General features: G+C 35.1%; 1 protein-coding gene across 9 annotated transcripts in view; it reads right to left on the bottom strand.

Moving 5' to 3' along the window:
- Nucleotides 1-20,427, bottom strand: part of LOC127628839 (rap1 GTPase-activating protein 1-like) — a 114,434-nt gene that overhangs the window by 40,659 nt on the left and 53,348 nt on the right. For 7 of the 9 annotated variants that reach the window (XM_052105765.1, XM_052105767.1, XM_052105768.1 and 4 more), the window contains 9 exons: nucleotides 10,480-10,515; nucleotides 8,556-8,603; nucleotides 7,344-7,382; nucleotides 7,034-7,219; nucleotides 4,161-4,264; nucleotides 2,337-2,415; nucleotides 2,059-2,112; nucleotides 1,347-1,430; nucleotides 166-266 (listed from right to left, as the gene is read on the bottom strand). In XM_052105765.1, coding sequence (XP_051961725.1) covers nucleotides 166-266; nucleotides 1,347-1,430; nucleotides 2,059-2,112; nucleotides 2,337-2,415; nucleotides 4,161-4,264; nucleotides 7,034-7,219; nucleotides 7,344-7,382; nucleotides 8,556-8,603; nucleotides 10,480-10,515 — 731 coding nt within the window. The remainder of the gene's footprint in view (nucleotides 1-165; nucleotides 267-1,346; nucleotides 1,431-2,058; nucleotides 2,113-2,336; nucleotides 2,416-4,160; nucleotides 4,265-7,033; nucleotides 7,220-7,343; nucleotides 7,383-8,555; nucleotides 8,604-10,479; nucleotides 10,516-20,427) is intronic. The other 2 variants (XM_052105766.1, XM_052105771.1) reach the window with 1 other exon arrangement.

Raw genomic sequence — 20,427 nt, 5'->3', positions numbered from 1 at the left:
ATTTATTAATTCTTTATTGTAAATACTTTTAAATAGGTTTAAATTCTTTTAAACTTATGGACCCTATGCACTATGTTTCAATTCATGAAAGCTGTTAAACTATTCATCTGATTCTGCTATACAGAGAGAGGGAGAGAGAAAGAACAGTTCTGTTTATGTCTTTACCCTTTGAAGTCATGGAGCTCGATTTTCTGTCCAAGAAACTCTAAAAACTCCACTAATGCAGGACTCTCCTCATTATTCCCAAACAACTCCTCCTCTGATGTCTGCACAGATAAACATAAATTGAATGCAGACAAGTTTATCACAGACATTTGCATTCAAGTGTTGTTAGCAGTGGACATACAGATGAAGCCACCAGATACAATGAATGGTTCTGTTGAGGTCTGTGCAATAAACAAGCATCATTCATTATCTTTCTTTGAATTATTGAACAAATAACAAAGTAGTTCAGCCTTTCAAAAAACAGATATCACAATAACAAGAACACATAATTATGGTGCTTTTTGTTAGAGCACAAAGCATGAAGTTCAATAAACCCCAAATGAAATGAACCTTCACAAAAAAGCAAGAACACCTCGATGAGGATAAAAGCAAACTCTAAAATTAGTAAACCTAACTGGCTCATCATTATGAGTCAATTAGCTAGATAAAAATGCTAATTCCCCCTCTGAATAAACATATTCTCCCATTTAGAATCAAAGAGGGTGAAGCGGAAATGCTGTAGAAGAGTTTTGAGGACTGAATCATAAGGCGTGTTTCAAACATGCACATGTCCCAACAAGGACCTCTGTGTAGGAGCCAATGTTCTTGCTGCCCACACTGGAAAGGTTGAGTGTGTAAACACACAGATCTGTGAGATGAAGAGGCTCTTCAGGGGCATCTTGCTGCCTCCTCTGTTATGCTAATTTGCTGAGGGTGCCGCTGTCAGGCTTCCTCAGAGAACCACTCAGGTACAGTACTCTCGCTCACGAACCCAGCTTCACTCCTATCTGCATCCTTAAAGGTAAAGAAGCTGCCTTAATTCATTCAAACCTCTCCTCTGGGTCCTCAGACAACAATAGCCTCCAGACTTTAATACAAGACAAATAGAGCCAACGATTTGATTGTTGTCATTGTCTAAACTGAGGAGCCATCATGAGGTAGAGAGGTTTTCTTTGTTAGCAGTTTGTTTCATAAGTATCGATTTGCCAGTGTACGAGACATCTATGTGAAGGTGTTATTGAAGAAATCTGAAGAAAGGTGACTTATAATGATGAGTTGTAGCATCAATTATTCTCTGTGTATCAACTCAATAATAGGTTGTGAAGAAGCTCATGAAGATAAGACTCCCCCATGCGACTCACCTGTCCAAACTTCTGATAAATGACTCCAAACTTGAAGTTGTTGCTGATGACGTGTTCATCAAAAGTGACAATGAGCCTGGAGGCCTGAGGGAGATAATGTAAATAAATGGACAATAAAAAAAGAGACTAATAAAGAGAGTTATTAGATGGTCCAAACTAGTCATTAGCTAGTCACGAGTTGTTTCAAGTTCATCATTTGCTGTTTTAAGATGGTCATTAGCTGATCCAAGCTAGGCCAAAGGTGGTTGTTTGCCAGCTACCATATATATATATATATATATATATATATATATATATATATATATATATATAAAAATGGTTGAATATTTTGAGCTGGTTCCGGTTTGTTTTTTGGTTATTTTTGCTGGTTCAAGTGGTCTGCAAGCTGGGATCATGTAATGACCAGCTTTGACCATCTAAAGACCAACTTGGACCACCAAGAAACCAGTGTTCTAAAATACAGCTACCAGCTTAAGCAAAATCTCCTATTCTGTGTCCTTGAAGTACAGCTTTAACACAACATTGCAAAGCCTTGAGAGAAGCAGAGGACACAGTGACTTCCCCTTAAACTGACCCTATTTCCCAGTGTCTCACTTTAATTAACTAGGATAAATGATCATGCATCAGTGAATTTCGCATATCACTTCAGCGCAGGTGGATCATACAAAGGCAGAACATGAAATGATGAAAATTGTTGTGTGGGGTTGCATACCTTTGGGTAAAGCACAGGGAAAAAGCGGTCCACATTCACCTCTTCGCAGACAAGCTGAGAATAATGAAAAGAGAAGTAACATATTGATTCTGTTCTTATTCTCATTTGATCTCGCTAAATTGATGCAACACTATGGTCGTCTGTCCAGGCAGGACCAGACAGGCTCATGGGGGAGTGAGACAATCAGTCATGTCACTCATTGAGAATTGTGATGAATTGTAGGCTGTGTAAACAATAGTGGTGACCCCTTGACCCCTCCTCGCATGATTTACTCTCACCTTGGCCATCTGGACGATGTTGGGGAATTCGGTCAGACAAGATATTGGAATCACATCGTGATATGTTTTCATTTTAGTTCTGTAAAAACAGACAGGCATTTGTAAAAACATACAAGCTGCAAAAATGTATTTCTCAATCAGCAATTTTGTCTTCTTTTCTAGTAAAAAATCTAAACATCAAATAAAGATACATATAAAACTGAAAATTAAAATGTAAAATATAGTCAAGTAAAGTGGTTTTTATTGTCGTTTCAACCATATACAGTTAGTACAGTACACAGCGAAACAAGACAACGTTCCTCCAGGACCATGGTGCTACATAAAACAACATACGACATACACAGAACCACATGAGACTACACAACTAAATAAAATACCTATATAAAATACCTATATATACCTATATAAAGTGCATGTGCAAACATGTGCAAAAAGTACAGGACAGTACAAGACATTTCTGACAATTAACAGGACAATAGACACAGTGACAGACAGTGTCTTTTAACATGATACATTTACTTGAGGCAAAATTTTAAATAATAAAAATATTATTAATAAATATTAAATATATAGAGTAAAGAACTGTTTCAGAGAATTTATCTTGAATCAAATATTGATATTTAGCCTATTGGCAATTTATTTTCTTGTTTTAGGCATAAAAAACAAACCTTTGTGAAGTTTATTCCTTAAAATATTGCCAAGGGGGTAAGAAAATAAACTCTATTTATTATTTCCTTAAACTTTCTTACACAATTTTGCCTCTCAAGTAAATTCATGTTTTAAAATGTGTAGACATTTTTATTGGAAAACAAATAATAAGATTTTTTGGTAACACTTTACAATAAGGTTCCATATGTTATCATTAGTTAACAACATTAGTTAACATGAACTAACAATTAACAATAATTATTAAGCATTTATTAATCTTAGTTCATGATAATTTCAAAATCAAATGATGATTTTTAAAATCAAAAATTGTGTTTTTTAACATTAGATAATGCACTATGAACTAACATGAACTCACAATGAACAAAGATGAATACATTTTGAAACAAATATATTTTTAATTGTTAATTAAACCTAATACCTAATGCATTAACTAATGTTAACGAACGGAACCTTATTGTTAAGTGTTACAGATTTTATTTAACATCATCTTCATATAATTATTTAATTCCTTACAGCTAATAAATAAACACACATTCAACTACACTACACACTGAAGCCCCAACGTACAACTGTAACACTTATCATCATCTCAGAACTGTGTTCAATGCCATTGTGGCATCGTTAAATGTGTCACATGGATTTGATAACAGGAACATCCTGCTGTCTTCCCTCCACCAACACACATTGCCCTATATTGTCCATCTGGTGTCTAATGCGGAAATGAGGGTGCCATATACATTTGGCCTGTTTAATCCATGTGAAAAATGTGTTTTATTGTGGGTCCCAGGAAACACATACAGTTGTTGTCAAGGAATAAATGTCACTATACACTGCCTAATATCCACAATAAAAGGTAAAGCTCACAGCAAAGTTATGGATCTGTGTCTGATACAAAGACCATCATTAGCTGCTCTTGTCTACATTATAAAGACTATTTTTGTCTTGTTTTCTAGTTAAAATATCTAAACATCCTTAAAACAAGAAACATTTACTTGAGAAGCCAAATTACATATTAAATTAAGTCTTGCTTTTAGGGAAATCTAACAAAATGTACTACAAAACAAGACAAAAATACTGAGTAGCAAAACACTTCTATGCAGTGTTTACAGACAGGAGCAGCGAGGGATCAATCTAGGGATGGAAAAGTGGGCACACCTGAGCATGATCCGAAGATGCTCTTGGTCCCCGATAACATCATATTTCATGGAGAACACCAGGTGGCCCAGGGCGCTGTCCACTGTGTAGTAATTAAAGTGTTCCTAATAACAGAGCAGAAGGCGAAACTGTGAAAGCTCATTCATCTTCACAAATACAAAACCACACACATTTCAGTTTTTTTGTCCAAACACTCCCCCACAGATCTAATAGCATTTTCATACAAATATCCAAGCATCAGAGGGCCGGAAATGGTCCCACACTTAGCAGCAATTACATAAAACAGTTGCACCACTCTTAAAGTGATAGTTCACTGAAAATGTTAAATTATCTCATCATTTACTAATTCTCATGCCATCCCAGATGTTTGATTTCTTTCTAAATCTAAAAGATTTTTAGAAGAATATCTCACCTCTGTAGGTCCATTCAATGCAAGTGAATGGTGTCCAGAATTTTGAAGGTCCCAAAAGCATATTAAGGTAGCATAAAATAATCCATATGACTCCAGTGGTGAAATCCACATCTTCAGATACAATATGACAGGTGTGGGTGAGAAACAGATGAATAAAGTCCTTTTTTTTTCTACTTTCATTCAGCCCTCACTTGCATGTACACAAGAGTTCTTCAAATTTTTTTGTGTACTACTGTGCAGGAAGGAGAAAGAAAAAAGGGAAGGATAAAGCAAAGGAAAATAATAAATAAATCATATTTTCAAAATAGTCCACTAGGTGGCAATATTCACGACGAATGCAAATTGCCAAATACAAAAGAAGAAGAACGAGAAGGTTAAAGTGGAGAATTTATAGTAAAAAGGACTTAATAATGTTTCTTACCAACACCTATCATATTGTTTCAGAAAACATGGACTTAACCACTGGGTTCATATGGATTACTTTTATGTAGGGCTGCAACTAACAATTATTTTAATAATCAATTAATCTAACAATTATTCGAATGATTATTCAACTATTCTGCGATTATTGCAATGATTAATCATTAGCGCTTAACCGATTATCCAGCTTGTGCCCCGACTTAAAAGGTTGTATTAAATGTGTTGACTAACAATAAAGAGGACAAAATCATCTTTTAAAAATACCTCTAAATGACATTCACTGAACTAAAGGGGAAAAACACTTTTTATTAAGTTTAATTCAGTTAAGAAATCCTATTGTCAAAAGTGTTTTTGTCTTTTTTTCCATTTAAAATTGTCTAAAAATCCTTAAAACAAGACACATTTACTTGAGAAGCAACTTATAAGATATTCAGACTTGTTTAAGAGAATGTATCTTAAATATACAATAAGTGTATTTTGTATATGTGTATTTTCTCACTTGGTTACACTTCTGCGAGTGCAGTAAAGACAGAATATACTTGTATTTAAGATCTATTCTCTAAAAGCAAGTCTAAATATCTTATATGCTGCTTCTCAAGTGAATGCATCTTTTTTTTTTATGGATTTGTTATATTTTAAAATATTTGTATTTTTAATATTATATTCAACATTCTCAGACTTTTTTCTTCTGCAGTATAGCTGCTAAAGAAAATGTACATTGTTTTAAAGGAGTTTTAGATATTTATATTGGAAAACAAGCCAAAACAAAAACAAATCATAAACATGTATTGTTGCAGTGTATAATGGGGCAAAGACTTCCTCTCTCACCTTTCTGTTCACTTCAATCCATCTTTAACTCACAAAAAAAAAAACTCCTTATTAATAAATCTGCGTATTGCCAATTTTCTTCACAATAAGTAATGCACAATGACACATATATTATGATTCAATAAGTTGCGAGCCATCAAGTTATAATTTATGCATTCAGCTTGTGCGCTCAAGGGACGAGCATTCCCGCGACAGTGTGTGCATCAGCCGGGTGCAGTTTCAGTCTCTCCCCCTTAGATCAGGTCACTTCACCCGACTCATACAAGAGGCGCTGACTGCACAGATAAATGCCAGTTTTTGAGTTTGTAGTTATTTACATGGTTTGCTTCCGTATTAGCGGAGCGGCAGCTCCAGCTCCACAATGAGAGTTTTTGGTATTTTTGCATTATAATTCCCTCATATTTTGCGATCTACATAAGCTGAAGCTGTTTGGAAAGTTTAGAGTGCATCTGGACGGTGAGCTGTGCAATTCTTCCTCTCCTCAGTCAGGCGCGAACTGCAGTGTTCCTCTCGCAGGTCATCATTACAGTTTAATGTGATCTCATGTTACGTTAAATGAGATCAAATCACTATACGACAACGAACATTTTTGCAGACAATTTTTTATTGGTGATGTCGTCGATAACGTAGACTAATTGTTTCAGCCCTACTTTTATGCTGCCTTTATTTGCTCTTTGGTGTTTCGAAGTTCTGGCTACCTTTCACTTACATACCTACAGAGCTGAGATATTCTTCTAAAAATCTTTGTTTCTTTGTGTTCTGCAGATGAAAGAAAGTCATACACATCTGGGATAGCATGAAAACTTGCGTCTTATTCACCAGTCGCCATGCAGGTTTTAAATGTCCTTAAGTCATTGTCATTCTTTTTGTCAGAAACACATAAAATGCATTTACCTGTGTAAATTAGGCTTGTTACTGATTCTGTAGCTATGTGCTACTATGTGCTATTGCTTGACATAATTAAAGTTGCACGATTACTAATGGCATTGCACCATGCAAATTGTTTTGCTTGTTTGTGTTTCCTTAATTATGTGAATGGGGCACTAAAACAATGAAGGTATTGAGTGTAAATAACAGTGCTCTCAGCAGGCAGAATGAATTCTTATTGAATTTTCCCCCAAATGTTTGCTTTTTCAAACCAAACCATATCTCTCTCTCTCAGTGTGTTATATCAAATTGTAGCTATCAATGCTGGATTTGGGCTTATCCTCACCTTGCCCAGAAAATGCTTCCTGTAGATCTTAGAAGTGTTGTTAAACTCCAGTTTGATGCAAGAGGTGGGAGAAAGGAGCTGCTCTGGGTCAGTTCCATTGCACAGCTCGTGATTGGTCCCTTCAATCCAATAACCCCCAAACTGGGGCAGCAGAATCAAGGGAAATGGACTCTTTCTTCCAAGAACCTGACAGAGAGAGCGAAGAATAAACAATTATGGTGCCATTCACTCAAGCAAGCACACAATAAATTCCACTGAGATATTGACTACAAAACAATTTCTGTCAGTCCTTTATTCTGAAGCGTTTTACCTCATGGACGCTGGGGTAAGGGATGTAGTCTTCTTCAGTCTGTAACAAGAATATACAAAGATGCATTCTTTGATTATATGCCACAGATCTAAGCCCAAAGGTTCATCTTTTACAATGGATTAAAATAGTTGGCATCGCTAGAGGTGGGGAATATCGATATCACAATGTTTTATCTTACGTCACAATACAGTATCAATACTGTAAAGGTGTATTCAAACCAAGCCCATATTTTCTGCAGACAATCCCAATTATAAATTTTTTTTTTTACAGAGAGCAGCTCAATATTTTTTTCTTTGGAGTGCAATTAAAACTGAATGACAAATGATGTACAAGCTTTTTGTCATTTTTCCAGAGTCGCTGAAGCTGCACAATTCAGTGCATTGGTGGTGCTAATTACCGGTAAATGCCCCCCCAATTTCAGGTCATGAACCATTTGTCCTACAAACATAAGCCCTGTCTGATTTTGAATGTCTGCTTATAATAAATGTGTTTGTATTATAAATGTTCATAAACATATTCCTGCACTCTTTAACTCGTCTCACACATAGAAACACTGAAATCAATGAAAATATGCAATAAATAAATAATGTAGAAGCTGTAAACACATTCTTTATTATTAGAATGGTTATGTAATGTGATTATAATATACCTAGTGTTTTGTCTTAATGTACATTATTTAATATGTATATTATTGTGCCTGTTATACGGTATTATCCTGGTGTTAAAAATAGCAGTAAGGTTCAGCAACAGAGTTCAGACGGGATGCAAGAACACATTCTGTGAGATCATCTCTTAAGTCTACCTCTGCCAGATTGATGAACTCTTGATCTATTGTAAAATAGATCACTGTGGACCAGAAATTGGTTTATGTTCAATTATAAAGAAATAAAGCAAACAATGTATTGACTTCTAAAGTCACTTTTATAATTTCGATTCTTTACAGGCAGTTTGGCTTCAGGCCAGAAAATACTGCTCAGCACCAGCTAATCTTATTTGATTGCAGCTCCATTAATGCAAGGGAAAGTGGCCTAAGGATGTCTTTGAATACTGGGTGCACCAGCTTGACTGATAACTAGTTCTTCCATTTGAAGCTGCTTGCCTACAGATAAAAACAGCAGCTCGTGGCCCTCAGACAATACACGTTTTGTATTTGTGTATGTGTGTGTGTGTGTGTGTGTTTGTACACAAAGGGAACTGGTGAGGTGAACGTACTTTGAGAGGAGGAGGAAGAGTGCACCGTTGCTCGTCCATTCTGTTGCTCTGAAAGATAAAAAGAGAGAGCCTGTAAGCCCTATAGCAGCCCTGTCAACCCATGTGTAACAGCAAAAATAACACTTATGATACTGCTGAGATCTACTGAGGAAGAAAAATGCTTCATGCAGTTGAAAAGAAAAAAAAAATCTAATAAAATACTGTAATAAAACAAAAACAGGCATAAGAAAAATTGTCTCAAATCTACACAGTACTACACATTTATAAATAAATATAACATAATTTTTTAATAATAAAATGTTACTAATGTTATTATTTTGTAGTTAAAGATATTATCATACAACAAGAATGATTTCCAAAGAAATACAACATACTGTAAGTAATCAAAAACTTCTTCACACTTATTCAAAATTATTCATATAAGAGTTATATTCTAAAAACAAAGCCAGAAAAACAAAAGTATGAAATGATGTGGGGCAACATACTGGGGCATTCATAAAACTTTCATTTTGGCAACAAACTTTTCAGTATCAGAATAGCACAGTATATTTGTTAAAAAAACGAAAGTTGTAAAGCGCTATCAGCCCTTGCATCAGTCATACACAATGAACAATCATGTTTTATGAAAATGATAAGACAATTGAACATAAGATCAAAGGGGCATTGCAAGCATGCAAGGATAAGCTATTCAAATATTAACAAAGCTATTTAAAACCATTGCACAAACTATAACATCCCAATGTTGTAAGGATAAAACCATTTGCCCAGATTAATTTTAACTTAATTTACAAAAAGGGGAAAAAAGTAGCATAGTCAACAAGGACAGTTGAAAGAATGAAGCCTTAAAGAGTTCAGATGAAGCCCATAGGCTTTCAAAATATATTAGCTGCTTTCAACAGATTCTTATGATAGCTGTTACTGTCGATCTGAAATGCTGCAACGCACTGAGATCCAAAGGAGATGGAATGTCTGATCTATCTGATGACAGATTCAAGGGTCTCCTTTATGGCAAGACAACTGTGATATACACTACATACCAGCATGTTTTCAACTTAAAGCATCTTGTGCATTTAAAAGAGGATCTCATGTACAGATGAAACAGACCATTGGTCTGCAGATTCAGTAGCAACCCCAAAATAAATCAGATCTAATGTCAGTGTCATGCTGTTCCATAAGCATTATAGTGCATTTAGAGCACTTATCATAGTTTCTCCATAATATCCCTGTCCTAAGTCAGAGATAACAATGATAATAGCAAATGACTGCAAGAAAACTCATTGCATAATCACTATTTAAAGGTGAAGTGTGCCATTTGTTTTGGCTGTTCAAATACTTTTTCCTATCCCAGCTTAATTTTCAGAGGCAACTACTTTGTAACAAGCAATTTGTAGGTTGATTTACCTGAAAAGTATAAACATTGTGGCTCAAACATTGCTCTGTTTGTTTGTGCATCCTAACAAGCCCAACACTGCAACATTGGCATCACTTACTATCAGTTTGATCAACCAATTGCAGAAGTGTTTTGTATCCCTGCCTGAAACAGTCATTACTTTTGCTATTCCATTTGGTAACACTAGAGGCACAGAAATCACACCCTTCACCTTTAAATCAGTCCTCTCTGTGTGGTCAACATCAGGATCTTCCTGTATTTATGCACCAGAGGTAGCAACTTTCTAAAATATGTCAAATCTTCTCGTAGTCAAATTGTGTGCTATGGTGCCAACTTACTGCATATTTGGCATCCACAGGTCTATGATAATGAATAAATGTCCTCAGTATTTAAAAGGATGACCTTCAACTAGAGCAAAAGATGTGCAAATGCAACTCTGTAGCCAGTTAAGACTGACTGATTGCAGGGTTAAGGAAAATATCTAGATTAAAGATGAGAGGCAGAGGGGGAAAAATGAGAGAAGAAACACATTACCTGCATTTTCTCAATCATTTCAAATAAATCAGTAGTCTGGAAGAGAGGAGAGGAGATGAGATGTGATTAAATGAAATGAGATGATTTTAAAGTTGACCCCTAGATGACATTTTCATGATCTGAGTATAGGGAGTGGCTGAGAACACAGAAAGTACACAATGTAACATTTACCCATGGGGGAGGGTGGTGTATATAATATTGAAATTGTAGTATTTGGATTCCACATTTGCTTTATATAATGTATCTCCAGTCCATTTGATTTGTCTCCAAAAAAAGGAAAGTTCTCATTACTCATTTTGATTGATCCCTACACAGAGACATTAACATGCACTTATCTACTGACAGCTGATGTGACAGCAGTTTGTTCAAGTGAGCTGCTACATGGAGAACCTCCAAATTACAGAGTGCAGGTCTGTCCAGCATTTGGGATGGACCCAAAGATAACGTGAGCAAGAGAGAGTGGAAACGGTGATCTGCAATGTGTGGAGAATGAAGCCTGGATGAATTTCTCACAGTCTTGAACAAATACATTGTGTACCGTACCACATTGTTTGAGTACACTGTGTGAGTCCTCCACCATCGACAAACAAACCGCTATTGCTGCCTTTAAAACAAACTTCAGTGAAATTTAATCATGGCAGGCAAAATACCCCTGACATGAGGTCACATGAGGACTGGAAGAGTCGGGCTGACAATACTGTACCACACACACATAAACAAAGAACCTCTTCCACCTCTTTAATCTATCAAATTACAAACTAAAACACTAGAGAAAAATACTTTAATAATACTAATAAACTCTGAACCATGTGCTCTCCATGCTTCACAGTATTCTCCCTAAACAAACAGTACATTGCTAAACTATCTAGACCAATTTGATAACATTAATACAATTATAGTGAAATAATATAATACAGTAATATACAGTATATACACTACCAGTCAAAAGTTTAGGGTCACTTACTCATTCTTTATTATTAATATTTTTTCACATTTAAGGATAATAGTAAAGTCATCAACATTTGGAATAACATAAATGGAACTATAAGAATTGTGCTGTGACAAAAAACAAAAAAATCCAAAATAAATCAAAACTATGTTATATTTTAGCATCTTCAGAATAGTCACCCTTTGCCTAGAATTTGCAGACATGTACTCTTGACATTTTCTCAACTAACTTCTTGAGGTATCACCCTGGGATGCTTTTTAAACAGTATTGAAGGAGTTTCTGTCTATGTTGGGCACTTATTGGCTGTTTTTTTTTTATTATTTGGTCCAAGTCATCAATTTCAAAAACGTTTTATAAATACATTTTAGTTTTATAATTAAATAAATTCATATTGTGGCACAATTATATACAATTATAATTAGAATTATATATAGATATATATTTAAACATTTAAGCAGTCAGCCTTCAGATCAAAAGCCTTTTAAGATAATGAGAAACCTTTCGGTCAAGTGACCCCAAACATTTGAATGGCAGTGTATATATATATATATATATATATATATATATATATATATATATATATATATATATACCACTGTAGCAATAGAATGAAAAAACAATGAGAATAAGTAATACATTATTTACAGTAATAAAAACCACTGAATCAAATGCACTTTTCCAGACTCCATATGATACTGCAGAGATACAGTATGGATGTGAGGACAGTTTTGAGGGCATAATCTGTTTTATTGTAGTGCATACTGCAAGTAATCGAGTGTAAATAATTAGTTGGAGAAGATGTGCAGCACATTTAGTGTTAAATTATAAAGCATGTCTGATATATTGATCTCTGTTCTGCCACTGATGGAAGAAAAATCAATATCACACTAAATTGAAAACCTATTGATATTCTGAGCTAAGAAGAACATGTAAATGTATTGGCTGACTCTGGGTGCCTCTGAGATGACAGCATTATTTGCTGTTGGTTGTAGCAGTATTGTGAAGAATGATGAACCATTATATTAGCTGTTTAGCTCTGTTTTTAATTAAATGTTTAGATTCTGTTCAATAAAACTATTCTGCTCTGTTTTTACATTGTGCTCAATTCTGCAATGAAACAAAACTAGATCCTTACACTGTAAAAGCAAAAAAATTCAATAAAAACATTCAACTCTCAAGATCTGAAAACTTTCAAGATTTTAATTGCTGCCTTAAAATAAAGTGGAACAGAAGTGGTACTCAAATTACATCACTTACTGTAAGTCAATTTCATGTTTTGACCACTTTGAATTTACTTGGTGTAGAAAATGTATAAAATTGATTGGAAATTACATGAATTACTGTAAATGATCCATTTAAATATATGTATAATGTATAAAAGGCTATTTCCAAGTTATCCAACAGAATCATTTTCTTTAAGGGTGAAATGTCAAATACTTACCTCTTTAGGACTTTTCCAGTGAGCAACTGTCACCTGCAGTGGGCTGAGATGTGCATATCGACTTTTAGCCATTTTAAAAAGTAAAAACCCACAACCTCTAGTATACACGTTCAACGTCAAAAGCCAAAAAACAACAAATGGTCTGGAGGATTCAGAGTAACGAAGTGACCAACAGAGATATCTGCCTCTGTCTTCATAAGTGAGACAAACCCTTCAGCCCAGAGTGGTACAGCAGGTTCCATGTTATGAAAGTGAGAAATCTCCAGCTGGGCAGCACTGCTCTTGTAGAATATCCTGCAGTGTGTACTCTAGTAGGTGTGTGCATGTCTGTAACCTGAAGTCTATTTGTGTGTCTAAGTATTAAGATCTTCTAACTTCAGGTACTCACTTACCCTTTTCCTTTCTCATTGTAACAATGTGAGATGTGCAGGGGAGGAAGCATTCCTACAGAATTACCTCTCCCTCTCAACTTCTTTCACTCTTTCTTGCTCTGTTTCTTTCTCTCTCTCTCTCGCTGGCAGAGGTCCAGGGCAGGAGCGAACTGAACAGAGTCTGGATCTGTGCTCTTTCAGGCAGACAAGTCTGTGCAGTGTCAGTTCTGAATAAGCTCTCAAAAATCAATAGTGCAACATGAGTCATCACAATTCTTGGACACTGGCATATAGATGGCCTCAAAGCAAACAGACATGGACTCTCTTTTTGTTTCTATGGTGTCTTTAAACAGTCGTATATGCATATTGCGTATATGCAACTTTATTATGGTACAAAATGCAGCTTCAGATGCAGCTTCTGTGCTGCCATTACAGTATACAGTAAAGACTGCAAAAATAACAACAACAACAACAACAACAAAAATTTGCAGAAATTCTCATTTAGTTTAACTGCTGTATGACTGAGTCTTGGGGCAAAAACTCATTTAAAAGCATGCCGTCAACAACAAGTGTAAGGCTTGCTGAAAACGTAAGGTTGACAGTGTTTAAGAGGATGTGAAGGAGAGATGGACAGAGAAGAAGCGTATTTGTGGAGCTTTCCACTAAGGAAGACACAGGAACCAGCGTCTGCTTCAAGGTAAGGTTCTTTAATTATATACTTTCTGTTTTACACAATTGCACAACACAGGTTCCTTCTAGCTGCTACTCGGGGTTTAGGCACTCTTCCTTAGGCTCTGTGGCTGCTGCTCTTTTATGCCGCTCTCCTCATGCTTACTGCAATTAGACACAGGTGTTAGACATAATTTAGCTCAGGTGCAAGCGCCCTTACCGCTTTTCTCTCCCGGACGGGCGCTTGACCACGCCCCCGCTGCCACAGTATTGTAATAAAAGACTGACTGCTTATTATGTCAGTTTAATAGGTCTGTCATTAGTTTGACTGGCATCATTATTGGAGCTATACGACCAGTTTCAGCTCTAATTGCCCTTTAACTTTACGACTCTTTAATTCTTTCCGTTTGAAAGTTGGTATGCTGTTATTAACTGATTTATATGCTGTAATCCAAGTAAATTCCCTTTATTGATCTGATACGCTGAAATGTCTGAAATCCATTTACAACGTAGATTATGCATCTGACTTATGTTATGATCAAATTAATATTGACTTTGTATCAGACCAACGTCTAAATGCAACATCTTTCAATGAAAGAGAAAAACTATTAATCTGAAAAGGGATGAAGTTGTAAAGGTGTGCATAGAGAAGCGGTATTTGCACACACACATTCTCAAATGATATACTCTCAATGAAGAACAGCTTGAAAAGAGTCACATATTAACCTCATCATCACTTGAGAACCACAGTCCTTCAGAGCTCTCATTAGAGTAGAAGTGGATCTGAGTGAGAGAGAGCTTGGTTCTATTTATTGACTTATGGCTCATAAATGAACTATAAACAAATCCTGGGAATTCTTCTAAAATAAATGTTGATGACAGGGCTCACTTAAGCTTTGTCATTCTGCTGAATAATCTTATCATATATTTTTTAATAGATATTTAAGCAATAAAGAAGAAACAATAATGTATAACGATTTTTCTTGTCTAAGTTATGTTGAATGATACATGGGTGTTTCTTAAATGTTTCATCTTAAAGGGCAATTTCATGTCTCTGGGGTTGATTTTTAGTAAAACTAACAGATTTAAACGTTTCTTTGTTTTTTTGCTATATGTAGGTCAAAACTAACATTAAAACTAACTTTTTGCCATCCCTTAATTTATTTTTGGTGCTTTTCAAATTCCTTTAAATGTACAGATTTTACAGGGACCAGACTTTCAATATTAAACAAAAACAAAATCTTTATAAAATAACAAATTATTACATTTAAACTGTGATAAACTTAACAAAGACTGAAATTAACATAAGCCATTTCAATGTTTATTGCATGAAAATTATTTATATCAATTATTAAAAAATTATGACTGTCCACATGTTTTATTTCCATTACAAAAAACAATATTGCTCCTATATTTAGGTTAGTGTACTTAAGTGACTTAAGTGTCAGTGAAGAGCTTGCTTGAGATAAAATGTAAGAAAAGTGATGTTTGAAGTAAAAAGAAAAATCAAGGTAAATGTTACTTGTAATTCTGGCAAATTGTGCAATAAAAATAAATGTGATAATATGATTTCACTGTTAGCTATTAAATAAGTCTAAGCAAGACAAATCAGGTCTGCCATTTAAAAATGTAAAAAATGTCATCTCCATCATTTCAGCCGGAGAATTCTATTAAACATATTACAGAATCTGAGATGTGCTGTATATGACACTGTGGTGGGAAGTTTCAAATTATGAATGAAAATGACAAATCTCCTGTTATGCATGTACACACACTGTTGGACATTGTTAGTAGACAAATTAAATAAACTAGTGAGATTAAGATTGTTTAACAACATTTACTTACAACTTTACTTTCTAGAAGTTCACAATGCTTATATATAGCTCAAATATACTGAATGGTACAGCCAACAACCTTAGGTCTAAGGCACATTTTTTAATAAAAAATAAAATGTACTAGAGTGACAGAGAGCAGTGCTTAGAGCAAAGAGAATTTAAGAAGTTTTGCAAATATTTCAAAAACATTAATTGTTATCTATGATTCATGCAAACCTGGTGGACAGAACTGGTAGTCTGTTTTAATAAAGCTTCAAGCCAGTGAGTGGATTTGGAAATGGAATTTTCCCAGGGCTGAGCAGAAATGTGCTAATATATATAACTTGTCTAAAAAAGATATTGTAAAGCGGTTATAAGGGAAAGGAGGAGGCAAGAACAGGCTTGACAGTTTTAACAATAAACTGAACGAAAAACACACAAACATAAAAACACAGAGCAGCTGCCAATCATTCTCTCTCGCGAACTGTCATCACCGGCCGCCTTTATCCCTCGTTGGGAACCGGCGTGTGTTGTTCCAGCCAACAAACTCTGTTTTGAAACAAACAATTCCTATGCACTGTTCACTTAGAAAGACACAAAATTTCAGGCAGAATTTCCATAAAGGACATTGTAGAGGGGAGGAGGGCGGGGCGGAGCAGGGCTGGAACAATGCATACCCGGTCCCCAATCACCCTGATGGAGGGGGCGCGAGTGATAAAGGTGGACGGTGACGATGGTTCGAGTGAGAGGATTACAGGGAGCTGCTCTGTGTGTTTAGGTTTGTGTGTTTTTGGTTTAGTTTATCATTAAACTATTATTTATATTGCCAAGCTGGTTCTCGCCGCCTATTTAGATGCTTATCATGTCTGGTTAATCTAGAAAATCACATTGTATTTCACTGGAAATGAACTTTGTTAGAAAAGCATGTGGAGACAAATCTGGTAGAGAGAGAAAGAGAGTGGAATGCTGATGGCTTACTGGAGTGATGCACATGGATGTTAGAGGCATAATCTTGACTGTGAAATCAGGCCAATCCTTAATTAATGATCCCCTTCATGTGATTCTCTAGTCAGGGTCTCTCTCTATCTGTCTCTATTTCTGCCTGACTGTCTTTCTCTCATCCTGGCTGTGACCTTCCTCAGCTCGGCACACATGAATTCAATTTTAGAAGACACTGCTATCACACTAAAAGAAGGCAGAGCATCAGTTCTTTTCTCTGTACCTCATGGGTAAAGGAGCAGAGGCCTACAGCCTTGAGTGTGGGTTCAAACTCAGTTTACACTCCTAAGTTCTTCAAAGAGGCCCACAGAGCAGCTCTCTATCTTGTAAACACACTTTCTTTCATTTTCATAGGGGGGGCATTTTTGACCTTTTTTTGAGATCAGATCAGATAGGGGAGAGCAACAGGGAGATTGGGACATGATGCAAGGCCCTTAAACATTGTGGGTTCATGCACTGATAATCATCCTGGTTATTAATATGAGATTTATTTTTTAAATAAACTATTAGTAATATAAGATGTCACTAGTAGTAGTTGATGCATAACATTTACATTGACTTTTTTTGCTGCAACTTCACACAACATTTTTTATATATAATCACCATCTTTTAATTCGAATTCATATTTAATCACCTTTTACTATTTCATTTTAAATGGTTCTCTGATGTCATACAAGCTGCATTCACAGTAATGTTCTGAGTTCAATACAAGTTAAGCTCAATCAACTGTATGTGTGGCATAATGTTGATTACCAGAAAAAATTATTGAATCATCCCTCATTTATTTAATTTAAAAAAAGCAAATATCACGGTTACAGTAAGTAACTTGTGTTAACATGATTTTAATGTGATGAAATTGCTTTCTAACCTTACCTATGTAAAGTTATATTAAATTTTTCAACTTTACAGGATAACGTATTAAAAATACAAAATATAAGTAACTGTATTCCACTACAGTTACAATTTAAATCATTGGTATTAAGAATACAGTTACATTCACAAAGTATTTGATTACCAAATAGATTACTTTGCATTTTATTGTCATTTGTTTCATTTAATATTTATTCCTTTCTGATGATTTCTAGCCATTTTACATGCACGTTACTAGGTACTATAATATTTTTTTTATCAAGAACATTCATGTTGGATCATAATTTCTTTTTTTCTAGTAAGACCTTTGATATTAGGGCAAAAAACATATTCTTGATAATAATTTTTTTATTGTTTTTCAGTAAAAATTTGATTGATTTTTCAAACTGATTTATCTTGTTGTAATAAAATATATTTAGGTTTTTCAGAGAATGTATTTTTAACATGTGTATTTTGTCTTACTGTACTGGCAGAGTTTTTATAGTCAAAACAAGTGAAAAAAATCTACCAGCGCTGAAGAAGTAATCCAAAGTATTTAGAATACATTATTGACCTTGAGTAATCTAACAAAATACATTACAAATGATATTTTACATTAACTTTAGCATACCATACTGTAGGACAAGTCAATTTTTCATAGGCATTTAATGTCAACTACCCATCAGTTCTCTTGACAGATGGGCTGCAGAGGGGTTCTGACTGTTTTGGAGCCAGGAAGCCCCATATGCTCCGTTTTACAGTTGGTCAACACAAGCTCGAGCTCCAGGCAATTGTTGTGTCTCTATGTAACTTGGGTAATTTTGTGTGCTTTCAAAACAGAATAAAAAACGAAAATGCGAGACATTCCCATTAGCCTTCTAACAACAGGAGCTCAGAGAAGGGCATCTCAGCCCTGCAGCGTGAATGTCAGAGGTGAAACAAAGACTTATACAAAGGGTCAGAATTAAACAGTGTGTAAAACTAAAATCCTCTCTACTCAGTGGCACTCGGTAAATGTAAATGACACTGTAATGCTCAAAGCACAATTCACAAAAGAACTTCAGGCATTGCAACTAAACACATTTTCTATTATAGGAATTAGGAAATGTAAAAGAATGCACTGAATATGAAATATTTCATACTTATTGAGCTTTGCTCATAATTAAGGTCAGCCATACAATGATTGCAAATGACAATCTTTTTATTAGTCCCATCTGGATGTCATTTACATATCCAGATGTGTTATACTGTATGCCTCAGTCTTATACCTAAGTCTTTCTCAAAGAAAGTTTTAACAACGTTTAGTGATAAATGAGAGTCTCACTATGGGACTGTCTGTGTATTAAACTTCTTTTCCAACCAAGAGTCTCCAAATGTATACATACTGTATGTAAAAGTGTTTCCATTTGAGATACTATGAAAACATTAGTATTGTGGATGTCACTGTCTATCCAAACACACACATACAAGTATCTCAGCCAGGCACATTTCTCATAGTCAAGCTCAATGGTATACCATTGATTTGATATGCTAGGAATCGTACTGTCATTACATCTTTTATTTCTCTTTCTTATTATTTGTCAATTATTTTTTTTGCCATCATCTCGAAATGCCCATTCAAATGTTCACTAGCTTCAGCTGTGACCCGTAATCAACCCCACACCTCTCATCTCATCCAATGCCATAAGCAATGAAGGATGCTTCAATGCCACTGCAATCATCCTTCCTATTTTGTGTTAGGATGGAATCATATCTTACAATAATTCATCAGAATACAATACGACAATAGATTGACTAACACATTATCAGGCATTATAATTGTAAATTACCTCTGATTAGATTTTATTTTTCCAGTATAGGCTATTATAGACTCCCCCTGCTCAGTCTTGGTTTCTCCCAAGGTTTCTGTAAGGCATTATTCTTTGTAAAGCCACTTTAGAAAAATATACAATGTGAAAAGCACTTTACAAATAAACTGAATTGATTTCCTTTTACAGGTTTTTAAAAAACGAATGAAGCCATCACATGCTTGGCCACAGAAGGCATCTTTTCTTTTCTTTTTCCATTATCTTTTTTCTCCTTCATTTCAAAATGTGAGATTATCTTCCACTATGCTGTAGAATTGTGGGAACTGTTAAAGCTATCTGACATCACCTAAACTTTATCCCCTAAATCTGCAGGCTCAGCTCACCGAGTTTAAAAGCCCCAAAAATCCCCCAGACACACATACAGAGATCACTCACACTACACACAATACACACATGGCCTTGTTCTTTATCATTTTGATTTGAGAACCTGATCCTTAAAATATAACATTGTCAGATATGATTGCCAACATCAACAAACATTTCCAGACAAAATATGTCACAGTAAACTAATAACATTTGACTTAAAGGGGTTTTTAAATTGTTCTTGAATGGCTTATCTCAGGACCTCATTTTGAGTGTGATATGATCTATGGATGAGCAGAAATTAAAATGCAATAAATCTGATCCATACAGTAGCTCGATGCATGTAAGACTACAGAGGTGTATGAAAAGTAAACCTCTCATTTTCCCTCAGCTTAAGATCAACCATGCAGTCACATGTTTGGCTGAAGTCATTAGCACAAGCACTGAAGCTTCAACAACTAAAGGGGTATTTTAGAAGCTTATTAGAGTACATGCTTTGTCTGTGCAATGAAAGATATGTGGTTAAGTGTTCTGATTAAAGGGATGCACCTCAGAAAATGCCTTTCGATGCAATAAAGCAGTGGTTCACAAATGGTTTTGCTTCATTACATTTTAAGTTACTTTCTACAACACTTTTCACAAGTTTTTATTTTTCCTCTCATCGAATTGTTAATTGAATTACGAA

The sequence above is a fragment of the Xyrauchen texanus genome, chromosome 35, assembly GCF_025860055.1.
Source record: "Xyrauchen texanus isolate HMW12.3.18 chromosome 35, RBS_HiC_50CHRs, whole genome shotgun sequence".
NCBI classification, from domain to species: Eukaryota; Metazoa; Chordata; class Actinopteri; order Cypriniformes; family Catostomidae; genus Xyrauchen; species Xyrauchen texanus.
Note: the sequence above shows the minus strand (reverse complement) of the source record. Positions and strands in the feature narration are given on the sequence as shown.